The sequence below is a fragment of the Mytilus californianus genome, unplaced genomic scaffold (genome assembly GCF_021869535.1).
Source record: "Mytilus californianus isolate M0D057914Y unplaced genomic scaffold, xbMytCali1.0.p SCAF_7, whole genome shotgun sequence".
Classification (NCBI taxonomy): domain Eukaryota; kingdom Metazoa; phylum Mollusca; class Bivalvia; order Mytilida; family Mytilidae; genus Mytilus; species Mytilus californianus.
In genome coordinates this window covers 1,984,137-1,998,760 of record NW_026262723.1, presented here as the reverse complement: position 1 = coordinate 1,998,760, position 14,624 = coordinate 1,984,137, and the positions used below count along the sequence as shown (strand labels likewise).

Sequence of the window (14,624 nt, the reverse complement as noted above, 5' to 3'; positions counted from 1 at the left end):
AAAAATAGTATATATTGATAAAATTTTGTTATTTTTAAAAGTAAGCAGAAAACGTTATACCAATAACGACTGTGTATGTCCAGTGTGTACATGTTTGGTTAGTTTTATTTTTTGAAGGAATTTATATGTCTGCATCAGATGTAGCTTTTCTTAAATCTTATTCTCTTTGAAAAGTACATTGGTAGTGTCAGGTGATCTAAATGTGTGTATTGTTTTTGTTGTTGTTGTTGAGTGTCGGGCAAATAATCACAGTATTTTTTTTTCATTTCGGTGTCGATAATTTATTTATTATGACAGTTCTGACAATGCGCAGATGTTGTGTCTAACACTAGAACGTGTTTTTGCTAATTGTTGTTTTGGGGATTTTAGCAGTCATGCATTAATCTATGCCCCCAGTAAAAGTTTTAAAAAGTAAAAAAAAGGGGAAATAATATGCTGAAATTGTTTTTTTCATATCAATTGATGAAGTGGAGAAAAGGTATGTGTATTAATTTCAATGAAAATAACAACCAGTAACCAATTAAATAATTCTGAGGTCAAACATGCAATAGTCAGTTGAAACCTTAAACCTGTCAAATTCATGTTCAGCGGTTTGACTCAAATTCTCATATTCGACTTATAACATACTAAAACTTCTAAAATAACAATTAACAATACATAAACTTGATAGTATGTATCCGTATTTTGCGTGTATTTTAGTCTAGACGCCATCTAATTTACTATCGAGGTGACCTTCCGAAGACTGCCAACGGTCAAATAACCCGAAAAAAATCATAAACATAGATATAAATAGAAAGTGAACTCGTGCAATTGGATTTTTCTAGGCCTGTTTGATTTCCTATCATAGGTTAAAACATTATGTCAATAATTTTTGGATGTATAAGAATTAGTTTTAGTAGATCGAATAAGTCAATCAAATGGTTTACTTTTGTTTCACTTCCAATGTTGACATACTTTTCCTTTTAAAAGCTGCACACACCTAGTTCGTGTGTAACCCATCTCTAGCTAAGGGATTCAATTAAAATTCATATGAATACCGATAAAATGAGGTCGAATTATTCACAACAAGTGAATAATTCATTAGCGATGTTTCTTTGCTTATTTTGACAAAACTGAACCAAACTGGTTGCTGAAATCGAATTATTATTTCAATATTTCACTTTCATTAATGATTGAACAAAAAATATCATATTTTATCTTTTTCTATATCTCGCAGCTAATGTTCCTTTAAGCTCTGTCGATTGTTATCTAATTAACTTATGAAATGAATTTGATAGAATTTCTAAAAATTATCAATTTTGGAAAATAGACAAGTTCATGATTATAGTCGAGCAAAATGTGGTGCAAGTTTAAGCTAAAAAACAAAAGGAAAAGTTGTAAAATGAAAATTTTTTCAATTATATTCCAAAATGCCTTTTATGCGTAATACTCGTTTTTTATATGCAATCTGAAAACCAAGGTGCGGCGAAAAAAAAAAACTAAAAAAAAAATGATAAAATTACACTAGAAGTTGGGTTACTGAAATGATTTTGCACTTTCAATTGCGTTGATGGAAAGTGAAACACTTCACTTACATTGTCAAAATATTGCTATAAACAATTGACATAGTGTGAGTTACATGTTATTAAGTTGGCTTTATTTTACCATGCTGATTTGCCTTCTTAATCGCCGAAAGCGATGGAGTTTGTTGACTAAGACAAGATTGTATTGTACACTGACTGGTATAAACAAAAGTCTACGTGCCAAACTTGAAGTTCATCTTCTCGTCACCAACACCATCACAACTTATTATTTTTTTTATGTCATCGAGGAATGAGAAGATACGAACGGGCAATTTAAAAAAAATTAACAGAAGAATAATAAAGACTTTGATAATTTTAATCGTCAAAGATGCAATTAGGAATAACAAATAGATAGATCAGACAGTTACGGCTACTGTGATTGAGTAACACAGGCAAATATGTTTGCGCAAAAAGATATGCTCAACTTGCCAAAAAGTAAAATCACAAAAATATCAAACTGCGAGCGAATTTCAAATCGGAAAGTCCCTAATCAAATGGCAAAATCAAAAGCTCAAACACACCAAACAATTTCACACTTTTATTGTTTCATCGTGTTGCACATTACATAATTCTGGGCAGTACATTGTGATGGTATCAATTATACACTTTTCAAAAAGGTCCTTGGTATGATAATATTATGGATGCATTTAATATACATTTGGAGTTATTTAAAATTGGACTCCAAGTTCTGGTTGCCGCTCACTAAACTTGTTAGCCTCACAAAAATGTCTTTAAAAAAACTTACATAGCATAAGGTTGTGTAAAGTAAAGGCATATAGTTAATTATAACAGAGACAAGGCTCTCATACTGATTGAATTCTTTTTTATACTCTTATTTTCATCTGTGCTGCTATGTACGCGCACATTGGCCATATTTCTGCACAAACTATCAAATAATTCAATATACCGTTTATATTTTTGTAAGGGAATTTAAGTTCACGGCAAATTTGTTTTGTAATGTCTGACAAATTCATGCTCAATTCGTATAGACTACTGCTATCTAGAGCCAAGCATAAAATTTGAACACAAGTGTTATGCTGATGACTATATAATCATGTGTATTCAGTAAATGATATCATTTAGTATATAACATAGAAGATAACTTTATAACAAAGGAAGCTAGGATTGCTAAAGTGAGCTAAGAGCTTCTTATTATGAAAGTTTTATAAAATATATTTTGATACAATTAACTTCATGAAAACTATTACGTGTTACTGATAAATCAATTATATTAATATACATGAAAATATAACGCCAAATTCAGACACGATTTATCGCTTCATTGTATTATAAGTACACCTTTGGGTGAAGGGGGGTGTTTGGTATTTGAGACATCCTGAACCCCCACCCCCCCCCCCCCTTTCCCCCCAAAAAAAAAAGAAAATATCTAGTCTAAGAGGTCAACACACGTTAGTAAATAAAACATGTATTCATGCATGATGTCAAGCTCTTAATAATACCAAATGTAGAAGAATTTAGCCTTTGGTGGAATTGCATGTTTAATTTATAGTATGGTTATAAAATTATTGCAATTCACTAGTCAATATGGAATAGCGATCACGTTTCATAACTATTTTTCAGATTAAATCCAAAATACTATAATAGATTACCTTTGTTTCTGTAAAATTTGTAAACACTCTAAATACTTTATCAAGATTTGCGAAAATACTGTATTCTTTGCCTTCAATAAATGTGAAACAAGTTAAATTATAATCAAAGTCCCTTCACACACAAAATGAAAAAGGATTTGAAACCAAACTAATAGACATTAACCATGCTAACTCTTCTTAAAACTTACTTTTACATTCTATGCTCATGTTTGTAGTGACATTTTTGATTTCAATGAGCGCAATCTATATATAACTGTATAATTACTAAATCATGTATTTCGTTACCACAAATTACCCCCAAAACGTTCATTAAATGTTTTCATAAGTACAAAGATTTGGTAAGAAAGTTTGGCCATATCTGTAGAAATCATATTCCAAAAAGATAACACATACTGATTTTAACGGTGATGTAGCTTGTAGTTTGAGATCCGGGCAAAATAAACGTAAATATCCTATTGGTCCTTTTAAAAATGTAATTGATTAGTTAGATCTTTGAATATTGTAGTACTTACATTTATTTCTTTGTCAAATGTTTAAAAACGTTTTATACATAGCTAAAAGATTTTGCTATATTTCTTACTATTGATATATATGTAATTATATCTATTTACGGTACTATATCTTGTCGATATTTATGTCTTGATATTGAAGAAGGTCCTACTATTCCGAGTCTGCATAGGACGTCTTTACACTTTATCCGGTGTTATTGTGCTCATTAATCTGTCAGTCCAGTCGAGAGATGGAGTAGGTGTCACACACCTGTTAAACCCCGTCAAAATCTGTATGTGCCTGTCCCAATCCAAGAGCCTGTTGTCAACTTTTTATCGTTGGTTGCCGTCAGTTACATTTTTTCGTGAATTGTTATTTGCTTAATTAAGAACGTTAGTTTTCTGTTTTAAATGATTTCACATTTAGTTATTCCGGGGCCTTTTAAGGCATGATAATCTAGCCGTTGCGACGTTTCTGGTCTCGCTTAATTTGCAGTTCATTCGATTCCCTCATTTACCTTGATACATCTTTACGTAAACGATTAATGATATTTGAACATCGGTAAACTACTATCGGCTCAATTTATAGCTTACTGTGCAGTACGGAATCTGGCCATTATTAAAGGCCGCATAGTCACCTGTAGAAGTTTGAATCCTTGTCCTTTTGTCTTTGGTAGAATGTTATCATATCAAAAAGTATTCTATATCGCCTTGTTATGTTAAACAATACTAAATATGCTCAAATAGGATTTGCCGGACTAATTAAAACAATAACGTTATACATGAAACTTGTGAAATAACAACATATCAATACAGAGATACATGTTTATACGTTTTTACTTTGTTTTAGATTTCCCTGATGAATGTTTCCAGCCGGAATATAATTGCAGTTTTGAGTATGTAGTTTTTGAGCCGTGATATATTTTGAATATGTTTGCTGGTATATCAAATACGAAGGAAATCGTTTTAGTTTTTGTTATTTACTGTGTGATATGTTCATCCACCAACGAAAATATACAGTTAGAAGTAAATGTGGAAAAGTCTGAAGGACGTCTGTTGGTGACACAAAACTGCTCGGCTTCAAAAGAACCATCCATACCCGTTGCAGCATTTCTGTTGAATAATAAATCGTTGGCAAACATTGGGCCAACAAACGAATCATGCTTTATAGGCAGACAAAAATGTCAATATAGTGAATGTGAATGTGGATCGAATTATTTTGTTTATAAAAAAACTTTAAATGTTATTGAAAAAGATTATATATTTGTTTGCGAATTAAGATTTGACAATAAAATAAGTGGAAATAACATTCATGTTGCTGTCCAAGCATCTGTTCTTTATAATAGTTCAGGTAAGATAGTAACTGATATTACTTTAAAATCTAATTATTGCCAATCAGTATAGTTTTTGTATGAATAAATACAAATTTAAAATGAGCATGCAAAATTACCATGTATATAGTTAAATGCTATCTTCTTTAGATTTCAATATATAGTGTACAAAAATTATAGTTCTTGATATAAATGACGGTTTTTGTAAAATAGTCAAAGTAAGTAAAATATATTACACAATCAATATGTGACCAAATATGGTCCACCCCCTATTAATTTCCTGACCATATTAGGCCAGTTACAGTCTGTGTAATATATATATTGCATTATCCTTCAAAAAAATACAATTAATAAAAATTTTTGTAACATATCTCTTTATGTATAGCATGTACTTAATAAGCGGCGAAAATGCTTATCACCTTCGATTTCTCTCGCAATTTTATTTAAAACTGTTCACATAATCATGATAGAAAATAATCGGTATTTGGTTTATTGAATATTTCAGGTTGCACAGCACGGATTTTGGGAATAATTTTATCTGTACGATCGAGGGCACAAGATTTTGAAGGTTGCAATTTAAAATATCTATCAAACCAAGAAACAAGTGGATTTAATAGCCAAACGGGTTTTGATCCAATTAAATGGAGGGAGTTAAATTATTTTTAATAACATTATTGTACATATGAAGATAAAAATTTGCAACATAAACAAACATTAGAATCATAATGATTTTCTCTAATATAAAAGATTTCCTTTTTAACATAGGGTTATATCCATTGAAAGAAACAAAAGAAAAAAAGGGTCCTCCATCATCAAAGAAGGAACCCAATAGAACAACAGAACAAGGTAAGGATTTGTTTAAAATCGCGTACGATTGTCTATAATTGCTTATATCCCGTTCATATGAACTATAGTGGATAGTTGTCTCATTGGCAATCATACCACATCTCCTTATTACTTTGATATATATATTTACCTCAATATGGAAGAGGCACACAATTTAAACAAAGTCTTATGACGAAGAATAAATAATTTCATTTGATATTTTCTATTATTCCTTATTGTACGTTAATATTCATAGCTTTATAGATATTTTCCTGATCAAGACCTTCAATTTTACATTGAAACAAACAACATAGTTTCCTCTGATTACACTTTCTTGCTGAACTACCTCACGCGGCGTTACACGTGATTAATATGGCGTTTCAACTCTGTTTACACGTCTGCTAAATAATTGTCAATACCATCTTTAAATTAAATCGGGCATATAATTGCAAAAATATGCGATTTCATAGAATAGCAATAATTGCTATTACTTCTATAACTTAGTAATATAATCAAGGGGATATGAGAGTTTTAATGCTCCTGAATATTGTTTTTATAGAAGTCAAAGTAAGAAGAGGAGTAAAAACTTTGATTTTCCTTGTATAAGTGAGATGTTCAAAGATTTATTCACTGTCCTTCCCTCGATAAATATGAAATTTCTTAAATTTACAAATCGTCACATCCTAGGATAAAAGACATATATATTTATTATTCCACAGCATGTGAATATGGATAGCGTAATCAATAATTGTTTGAATGAGTCTTTCCCAAGTGACATTGAACAAAACTTTATATTCGCCTCTGAATATCATATTCCACTCTGTGTATACACCGCCACTACCTCGTGTGACGTTACTGCTGTAAATGACTTTTTAACATTTTTGAATAGAGATGTTATTATTATTATTGTGTTCAAAATTTACCAAGACATAATATAAAACAGAAAAAAAGCTTGTCACGTAATACATTTACTTTTGATCAGTACTGCTTATGTTGTATATAGTTAAAAATAAAAGCAGTTTTGAAAAATTGATTGTAAATTAAAATTCATGAAGTAAAAACGTATATACGGAATGGAATAAAAGATTCACTTCTCTTGGATTAGGGAGATATGAAGAAGATTTGTTCATCGTCGAAAAGTCATATTTTTTTCGGTAGATGCTCTCGGAAAATATTAACATTCTTCATACAATGAAAACTTATAGATAACAACAACTTTAACTGTGTTACAGATTTATTTCCAATGGACAACAATCAAGTACTTAATCAGCTTGGCGACAAATCGTTTGTCGTTAAACAATTTTATTGAAGGAAAACGACTGAAATTGGCAGGACATTAAAGTGTTATGGTCGCTATCACAAATTACATGACGGATACGACGGGTCTGTGTCTCAACTCTCTTGCGTAATCATTTTGTGGTGTTAGATCTTTGGATACCAGACTTGTTATCTGATCTGTAAATTAATGGATTGTATCCTATTCCCGATTGTGACATGCTATCTGAGTGTTGATTTGCATCTTGTTTCGCTACTTTTGGAGTTCTTGTATTTTACCTTGATTAGTATCCTCATACGGAGAGAATTAAACAACAGTCAGCTAATGTTGCCTTTAATTAACTAAGAGCTTCTGTGGTCGAAAGGTCTAATTTGTTCATTTACTAACCTGTCAACACTAAAGTTGTGAACTCGAACCCCGCAGGTGGCAGGTGTGTTCTTTTCATATCTTTATTGACTAGAATTGCCAGTTTTTCTGTCGACGGTCGGCGTTTCTCTCCTGGCACCCCAGCATCCTCTTCCAATAAAAACTGACCGCCACCATTCAACCAACAATCAACATGATCAATCAATTAAATTAACTATGATAGATACACTATGCAATTGTGAAGTTCCAATACACACATATGTGTTTAATCAACAAGGCAATAACCAAGCATATTAATATAACCATAATATACACCAACAATTCAAGACAAATACAGTTGATGTTTTTAATGATCATTGTTAACGGGTCTGTCCTAAGCCATGAGCATACATGTAACGTCAAAAGGTTGTCGATGATTGATGTCTGCTGTTTTTCTTTGATATTAAAGCTCAAATCGGGTCATTGTTTTTTTTTCTTTGAACTGTTTCAGAATATGCTATCCTTTGGCATTTTATAGCTTACTGTCAGGTAAGGTTTTGCACATTGGTGAAGGTCAAACGGTAACCTGAAAATGTAGTTCCTTCACATATTTGTCTTTTAGTCTTCGGGTTAACGGTATAAGAGGGAATCAGGAAAGTCCTAATTCAAAATATTTGGTATATTCAAGCAACACCAGTTTACCAAGGTTCAAATCTCATAAATCGATTAGGACCAATACAAATCAAGATATAAACAAAGAATAAGGGAATTGCATGAAACTCAAAAAGAGCAATACAGGGTGCATACAGAGGGTAGGCGTCCCATGCTATGTATGCATCATCCGTCAGGCAACTCCACACTCAGCCAAAATTTCAAAAAGGACACATTTGGTAAAATTACAAATCAGTTCACTATACTGGTATCTAAAGATTTAAGACCGCGGCAAACATTGCGACAATAAGTTGATACTGAGGCACTTTGTATCGGTCAATCAATTGGTGATGGTTACTGTAAAAGTCATGTTATGTCGATTTCAGTCGTTCTCCCTCATAATTCTGTTCTTCCAGTTTTTGTGTTAGGTGTACACCCCTAAAAATCCGTAAAGTGTTAACATGCACGAGGTAAAATATGTAAACGCCATATGACGGGGCAGAAGGTTTCTTTCTACTACGTAATTGGAAATCATCCTGTTTGTCATTTATTCTACTTTGAAATAGTTCATCGGTGTCAATAGCATTGAATAATTCAAAACGAAAAAGAAATGATATCAAGAAGCCTCCTAGTTTCGGTAGTATCTATTGTAACGTTCCATGAGATATATGAGATGCTAGCATGGGTTATTGAGTGACAGATTCGTTTTCATAATGTCTTTGAGAAGATTTTCTATGAATTTAGCTAATTGAGCACAAAACAAGTCGGCAAGTTGGGATGCACAATTAGGTCCCATTGGAAGATATATTAATCCACCAAACTCATGCAATAAATGTCCACCCTTTGAATGATATCATATTCGGGGTATTTGTTGTTGGGATCAGTGTGGTTCTTCACAGAATAAATTTTTTTGAGGACATAAAACAAGGAATCTTTATCTACGATTCTCATTTTTGAACAACAATCTCTGTTTTATCAGACGATGTAGTCGATCTTTCAATTGAAAATGATGGATAGAACAGAAACGCGTGAAACATGTAAGTTTTGATACTACTACAAAATTGTTAGAATTGTGATTGAAGATTTCAAAGCAGATCTTTAGAATATGTGAGAATCCCCATTACTGCAGAAAGAATTGTAGTAAGAACTTTAAAAAGATGATTGATAAGTCGAACATCTTGACGACCCGCTTATCTGTCTTTTTTTGAAGTTCAGTTATCCAGTAATAGATGGGAAATTTTCAACGTCATTTTTTTGTTTATACTTAACAAGAGCGAAAATTTTTTTTGATTTTCTAAAAAATGTCCTCTATTATGAATAAATTAGAAGAATTTTGCTGTGAATTCCAAGTTCTTAAGTTAGTCTTTCCATTAATTATTGCAAATTTAAAGCTAAACAAAAAAGTGATAAAAGTAGAGCCATATTAAAAAAGACTTACAAGACTTATTATCCTACCTGACACGATGAAGAGCGATAACTTAGACACTCCCAGTTTTGATGGGGTCCGAGTTGCTCAGTTTTTCTATGTTGTGTTTTGTGTCCTGATGTTTGTTTCTTGGTCTTTTTCTTTTTCAGCATTGGCGTTGTCAGTTTATTTCTTACTTATGAGTTTGAATATCCCAATGGTATCTGTCGGTTTTCTTTTATACAACATTGCTACAGACAATAACAAATACAGAAAAGGATAAACTTTTCTCTTAAAAAAGGGTAACAAAGATAGAGCAAGAGCAAAGTAGGTGAAAGAGGTTGAAAAAAATCAGCTTATTTCTAGCATCTTGAGAAATCTAGGCAAAGCAAATAAAAAAGCCTGTAACACAATTATATTGTAAAAAAAGATATAAATAGAGATTAAATGTTAAATTTAAAAGTAAAATATCCTGAAGATTTTTGCACTTCAAAAGAAACACAAAAATATTTATATGATATCAATAGATATAAAACAATAAGTGATAGTGAAAGTAAGACTTGTGAAGGACAAATAACTTTAATGAATGTACAATCGCTTTCTTTAAAATGAAACTGAACCGTGTGTCATGATTAGATGTGTTAATGTAGACAGTTAGAGAAATTTTTGGAAGGAATTAAAAAACTTTAATAGTGTCTACTTTTTATTATTGTTATACGACAGAACATTGTCAATCACATACCCATGTGTGTTATTTCCTTGATTTATAATTTGTCACTTGAAAACTATCGTTCTATAACACTTTAAAATTATTATGTTAAACTTCTGGCTAATGCCTTGAAAGATAGACAACTGAAAACTTACACTGATCAAAAAGGAAAATAATAGGTACATTGGTTTCAATATTATACAGATACAAGATACTATTGACTACAATGAAAATTTAAAGTTTAGACTTTAACAAAGCTTTTGATTCTCTTGAGTGGTTCCATGTTTTTAACACTAAAAACATGGGTTTCATAGACAGTTTTTCTAAAATGGATTCAAAACTTTTCCTATTTAATTAAACAAATCAGATTGCAAATTTATTTGCTGCGACTAATATAAAGCCTTTTTTCTTATGAGAAAGGTTAATATGCTACATACACTTACTGGACGTGTGATGAAATGATTAAAGCAGGAAATTTTGTCGTCGACAACACTAATGTACAGTTCGCCAATAAATGTATTAACAGATTGTATGTATTTTTATGGGAACCAGTTGCGCCCCTTTAATAACATACTTGTTAGTATACTGTTATATTTATGGCAAAACGCAATAAAGGACCGTCTTAATTCAATTGATCGATAATTTTACCCAACGGTACTTACTTGAAATTAATCTAATATAAACCGCAAAAAACTGTCCTTCCCTAGATTTATATATTTCAGTTTTATACGGGAAGCTCTGCACAAACATTTACGACAAATGGGACGATTTTCGTACCCTAGTGTTCCCAATGAACGTAATGTATGTATTACTGGTAATTTATAAATTCGAGAACTTCGTTACCACACATTACTTTAAACCTTTACTAAATCATTTCTTCCAAAGATACAAAGATTTGATTTCGAAGTTTGTTGATACTGTAAAAAAACTAATTGCAAACGGAAGTGCTCATCTTAACTTTTACACTGATGTTGTTTACAGGGCCAGTAAATTTAGATACAATCGGAGTGAACTAATCGATCCTTTAAATAAACTTATTCTTAAAGGTTACAATTCAACACTGTAATACAATCTTTGAATATTGAGTTTATCGGTATAAATAGTGATTTTGTGATTAGTAAATTAAAACCGAACTAAATATTATTTTTTATACACATATGTACATTCACGATCCTATAATCTGTCGATACCATTAGTTTTGCATTACACATGTTATACAATGTCATGTTTTTTCTCTGACTGTTAATGACGTCTTTACACTAAAGCCATTGAAAGTTAGATGTGTACTTATTGATATTTTAGTATTAGATACGTCATTGAAAAACTCCGAGGCAAAGTTAAAAAAAAGTGGAAGTTGATACAACTGACTTTATCAAAACTATCAATCAACGGAACAAGTGAAAAACAACTGACATTCCGAGATATGGTGGGTTAAACTTGTATGCCAGTTGTTTATATTCCGTTACATTGACAAAAATGGGTGAACAATACAAATAGACATAATAGGTTAATGTGAAAATAGTTTGGAACCAACAGCCGAAACTGTGTAAACGATGAGTTAAACAAAAAAAGTGTTTGTCGTTGATAGTACACCCCGTATATGGTATACAATTTCTCGATAAAGACTAAGGTAAATATACATGCAAGGGTAAACAAGACGGAAACAACACTGTAAAAATCAGTTGTGTAAGACACGCACATCAGGACCCACCTGCACGAGGAATACCAAATTTTAAAAAGTCAAAAACTCGATAGTTCTGATTTTCTTTATGACGGGTTTTTTAATTTTTATATGGTATGATGGTGAAAAAGGAGGAAATTGCGAGTACTCTCTGTTACGCCCCTGTTCCAGGTTAGGGGAGGGTTTAGCGCCAGCAAACATGTTTAACCCCACAATATTCTGTATGTGCCTGTCCCAAGTCAGGACCCTGTAATTTTAGTGGTTGTCATTTGTTGCTGTGTATCGTATTTGTTTTTCGTTTATTGTTTTGTATATAAATCAGGACGTTAGTTTTCCCGTTTGATCTGTTTTGCATTTGTCATTTTGGAGCCTCTTATAGCTTACTATGCGATATGGGTTTTGCTCATTCTTGACCTATAGTTGTTAAGTCTACGTCATTTGATCTCTGATGGAGATATTTCTCATTAGCAATCATACCACATCTTCTTATTTTTATATCAACAAATATATCAAGACATTAAAGGATGATGTATAACTAATAATGGCTGGGTTTATAGTCGTTCCAAAGCAAGGCTGTCCGTTATCTTCCTTACTCTTTGTTCTTGTTGTAGAAATGGTGGCAATCAAAATAAAATAAAATAAAATATGAAAGGCATAGAAATAAATATTACTGCACTAAAAATATGCTAACTAGCAGATGATACCACTCTGTTCTTGCATTCTAAACAAGACATCATTGTGGCGTTAAATTTTGATTAAGACATTTGGCAGTTTTTCTGATCATAAACCGCATTGAACAAAGACTGAAGGAATGGCAAACAAAAATACACGAAATATGTTAGAATATGATATATGTAATTATGGAAAAATGTATTTTACAGGTTTTCTAAAAACAAGAAACACATTTACAGATACATGTACGATCTTAACCAAAAGTTTCGGAAGCCAAATGCACAAAATATGTTACAGCATTAAAACATGTGACAGTGCATTAAAACAATTTTTCTTGAAAGGATTGCAATTAAAATTTGAGTTCAACTATATAAATCATAAATTGATAGAAGTCATAAAGACATCAATATAAATCATTTAGGAATATCAATGCATAGAAAAGATTGTTTTTATACGCCCGTCAAATTTTTGACGGGACGTATTATGTTATACAAATGTCCGGCGTCCGCCCGTCTGTCTGTCCGTCTGTCTGTCCGGCGTAAACATTTCGCACCGTAACTTGAGAATGACTTATCCAAATTTCATGAAACTTAACATAGTTGTTTCTTATGATGGTCAAACGATCTGTATACTTTTTCGTGAAAATAAGATTAAAACTTTTTGAGTTACAGGACTTAGTATCTAAAACAGGTGTGTGTTTTTTTTTTCACATGTCGCGCCGTATCTCAAAAACAATTTATGATTATTGCTTAAAACTTTACACACTTCTTAGTTATATTAATCTTAAGATCTGTATACTTTTTGGTGATGATTCAAAATTTTATTTTAGAGATATTGAGTATTTTGTTAAAAAAGGGGGAGGGGTTTTTCACATGTCGCGCCGTATCTCAAAAACAGTTTATGATTATTGCTTAAAACTTTACACACTTCTTAGTTATATTAACCTTAAGATCTGTATACTTTTTGGTGATGATTCAAAATTTTATTTTTGAGTTATTGAGTATTTTGTAAAAAAAAAGGGGGAGGGGTTTTTCACATGTCGCGCCGTATCTCTAAAACGATTTATGATTATTGCTTAAAATTTTACACACTTCTTAGTTATATTAATCTAAAGATCTGTATACTTTTTGGTTTTGATTCAAAATTTTATTTTTGAGATATTGATTTTTTTTTTTTAAAGGGGGGGGTTTTCACATGTCGCGCCGTATCTCAAAAACGATTTATGATTATTGCTTAAAATTTTACACACTTCTTAGTTATATTAATTTGAAGATCTGTATACTTTTTGGTTTTGATTCAAAATTTTATTTTAGAGATATTGAGTTTTTTGTAAAAAAAAAGGGGGTTTTCGCATGTCACGCCATATGTCAGAAACTATTTATGCTTATTGCATAAAAATTCCCACATAAGACGACGGGCGTATCATGCGCTCATGGCGCAGCTGTTTATTATTGAATGTAACAACAAAAACTAGAGGCTCTCAAGAGCCTGTGTCGCTCACCTGATTCTACTTTGGTTTTTGAAATCATGTAAAAATAGACTAAAATCATAACAGATACCTAATAATGCGTGAGGCCAAATTTGGTTTAATATTGGCCCTATAATTTAATAAAAAAAATCCTGGTGGCCATCTTGAACAGTAAATCTGCAACAAAGTAGCAACACTTCATCAACACCTCATAAGAAACATTTATGCCATGTTTGGTTTCATTCCATTCAGTGCACCTCTAGAAGAAGCATTTGTTTGTGTTTCCCTTAAGGTCTTATGTTAAAGAAAGTCCCCCCGGTTGCGGCCATCATGGATGAATGATAAGCTTCAAAGTAACAACACTTAGTCAGCACCTCATAAGGAACATTCATGCCATAATTGGTTTCAATCCATTCAGTAGTGCTCTAAAAGAAGACATTTGTATGTATTGTCAATCGGATCCTATGTTAAACCAAGTCCCCTACTGGCGGCCATCTTGGAATATGGATCGGTTTAAAAGTAACAACACTTGGTCAGCACCTCATAAGGAATATTCATGCAATGTTTGGTTTCATTCCATTCAGTAGTTCCCTAAAAGAAT

The 14,624-nt window shown here is 31.8% G+C and overlaps 1 protein-coding gene across 5 annotated transcripts in view; it reads left to right on the top strand.

Annotated features, from left to right (window-relative positions):
• Positions 1–14,624, top strand: part of LOC127709412 (uncharacterized) — a 55,577-nt gene that overhangs the window by 1,993 nt on the left and 38,960 nt on the right. For all 5 annotated transcript variants that reach the window (XM_052214946.1, XM_052214949.1, XM_052214945.1 and 2 more), the window contains exons 2-3: positions 4,511–5,011; positions 5,757–5,837. In XM_052214946.1, coding sequence (XP_052070906.1) covers positions 4,591–5,011; positions 5,757–5,837 — 502 coding nt within the window. In that variant the 5' untranslated portion in view covers positions 4,511–4,590. The remainder of the gene's footprint in view (positions 1–4,510; positions 5,012–5,756; positions 5,838–14,624) is intronic.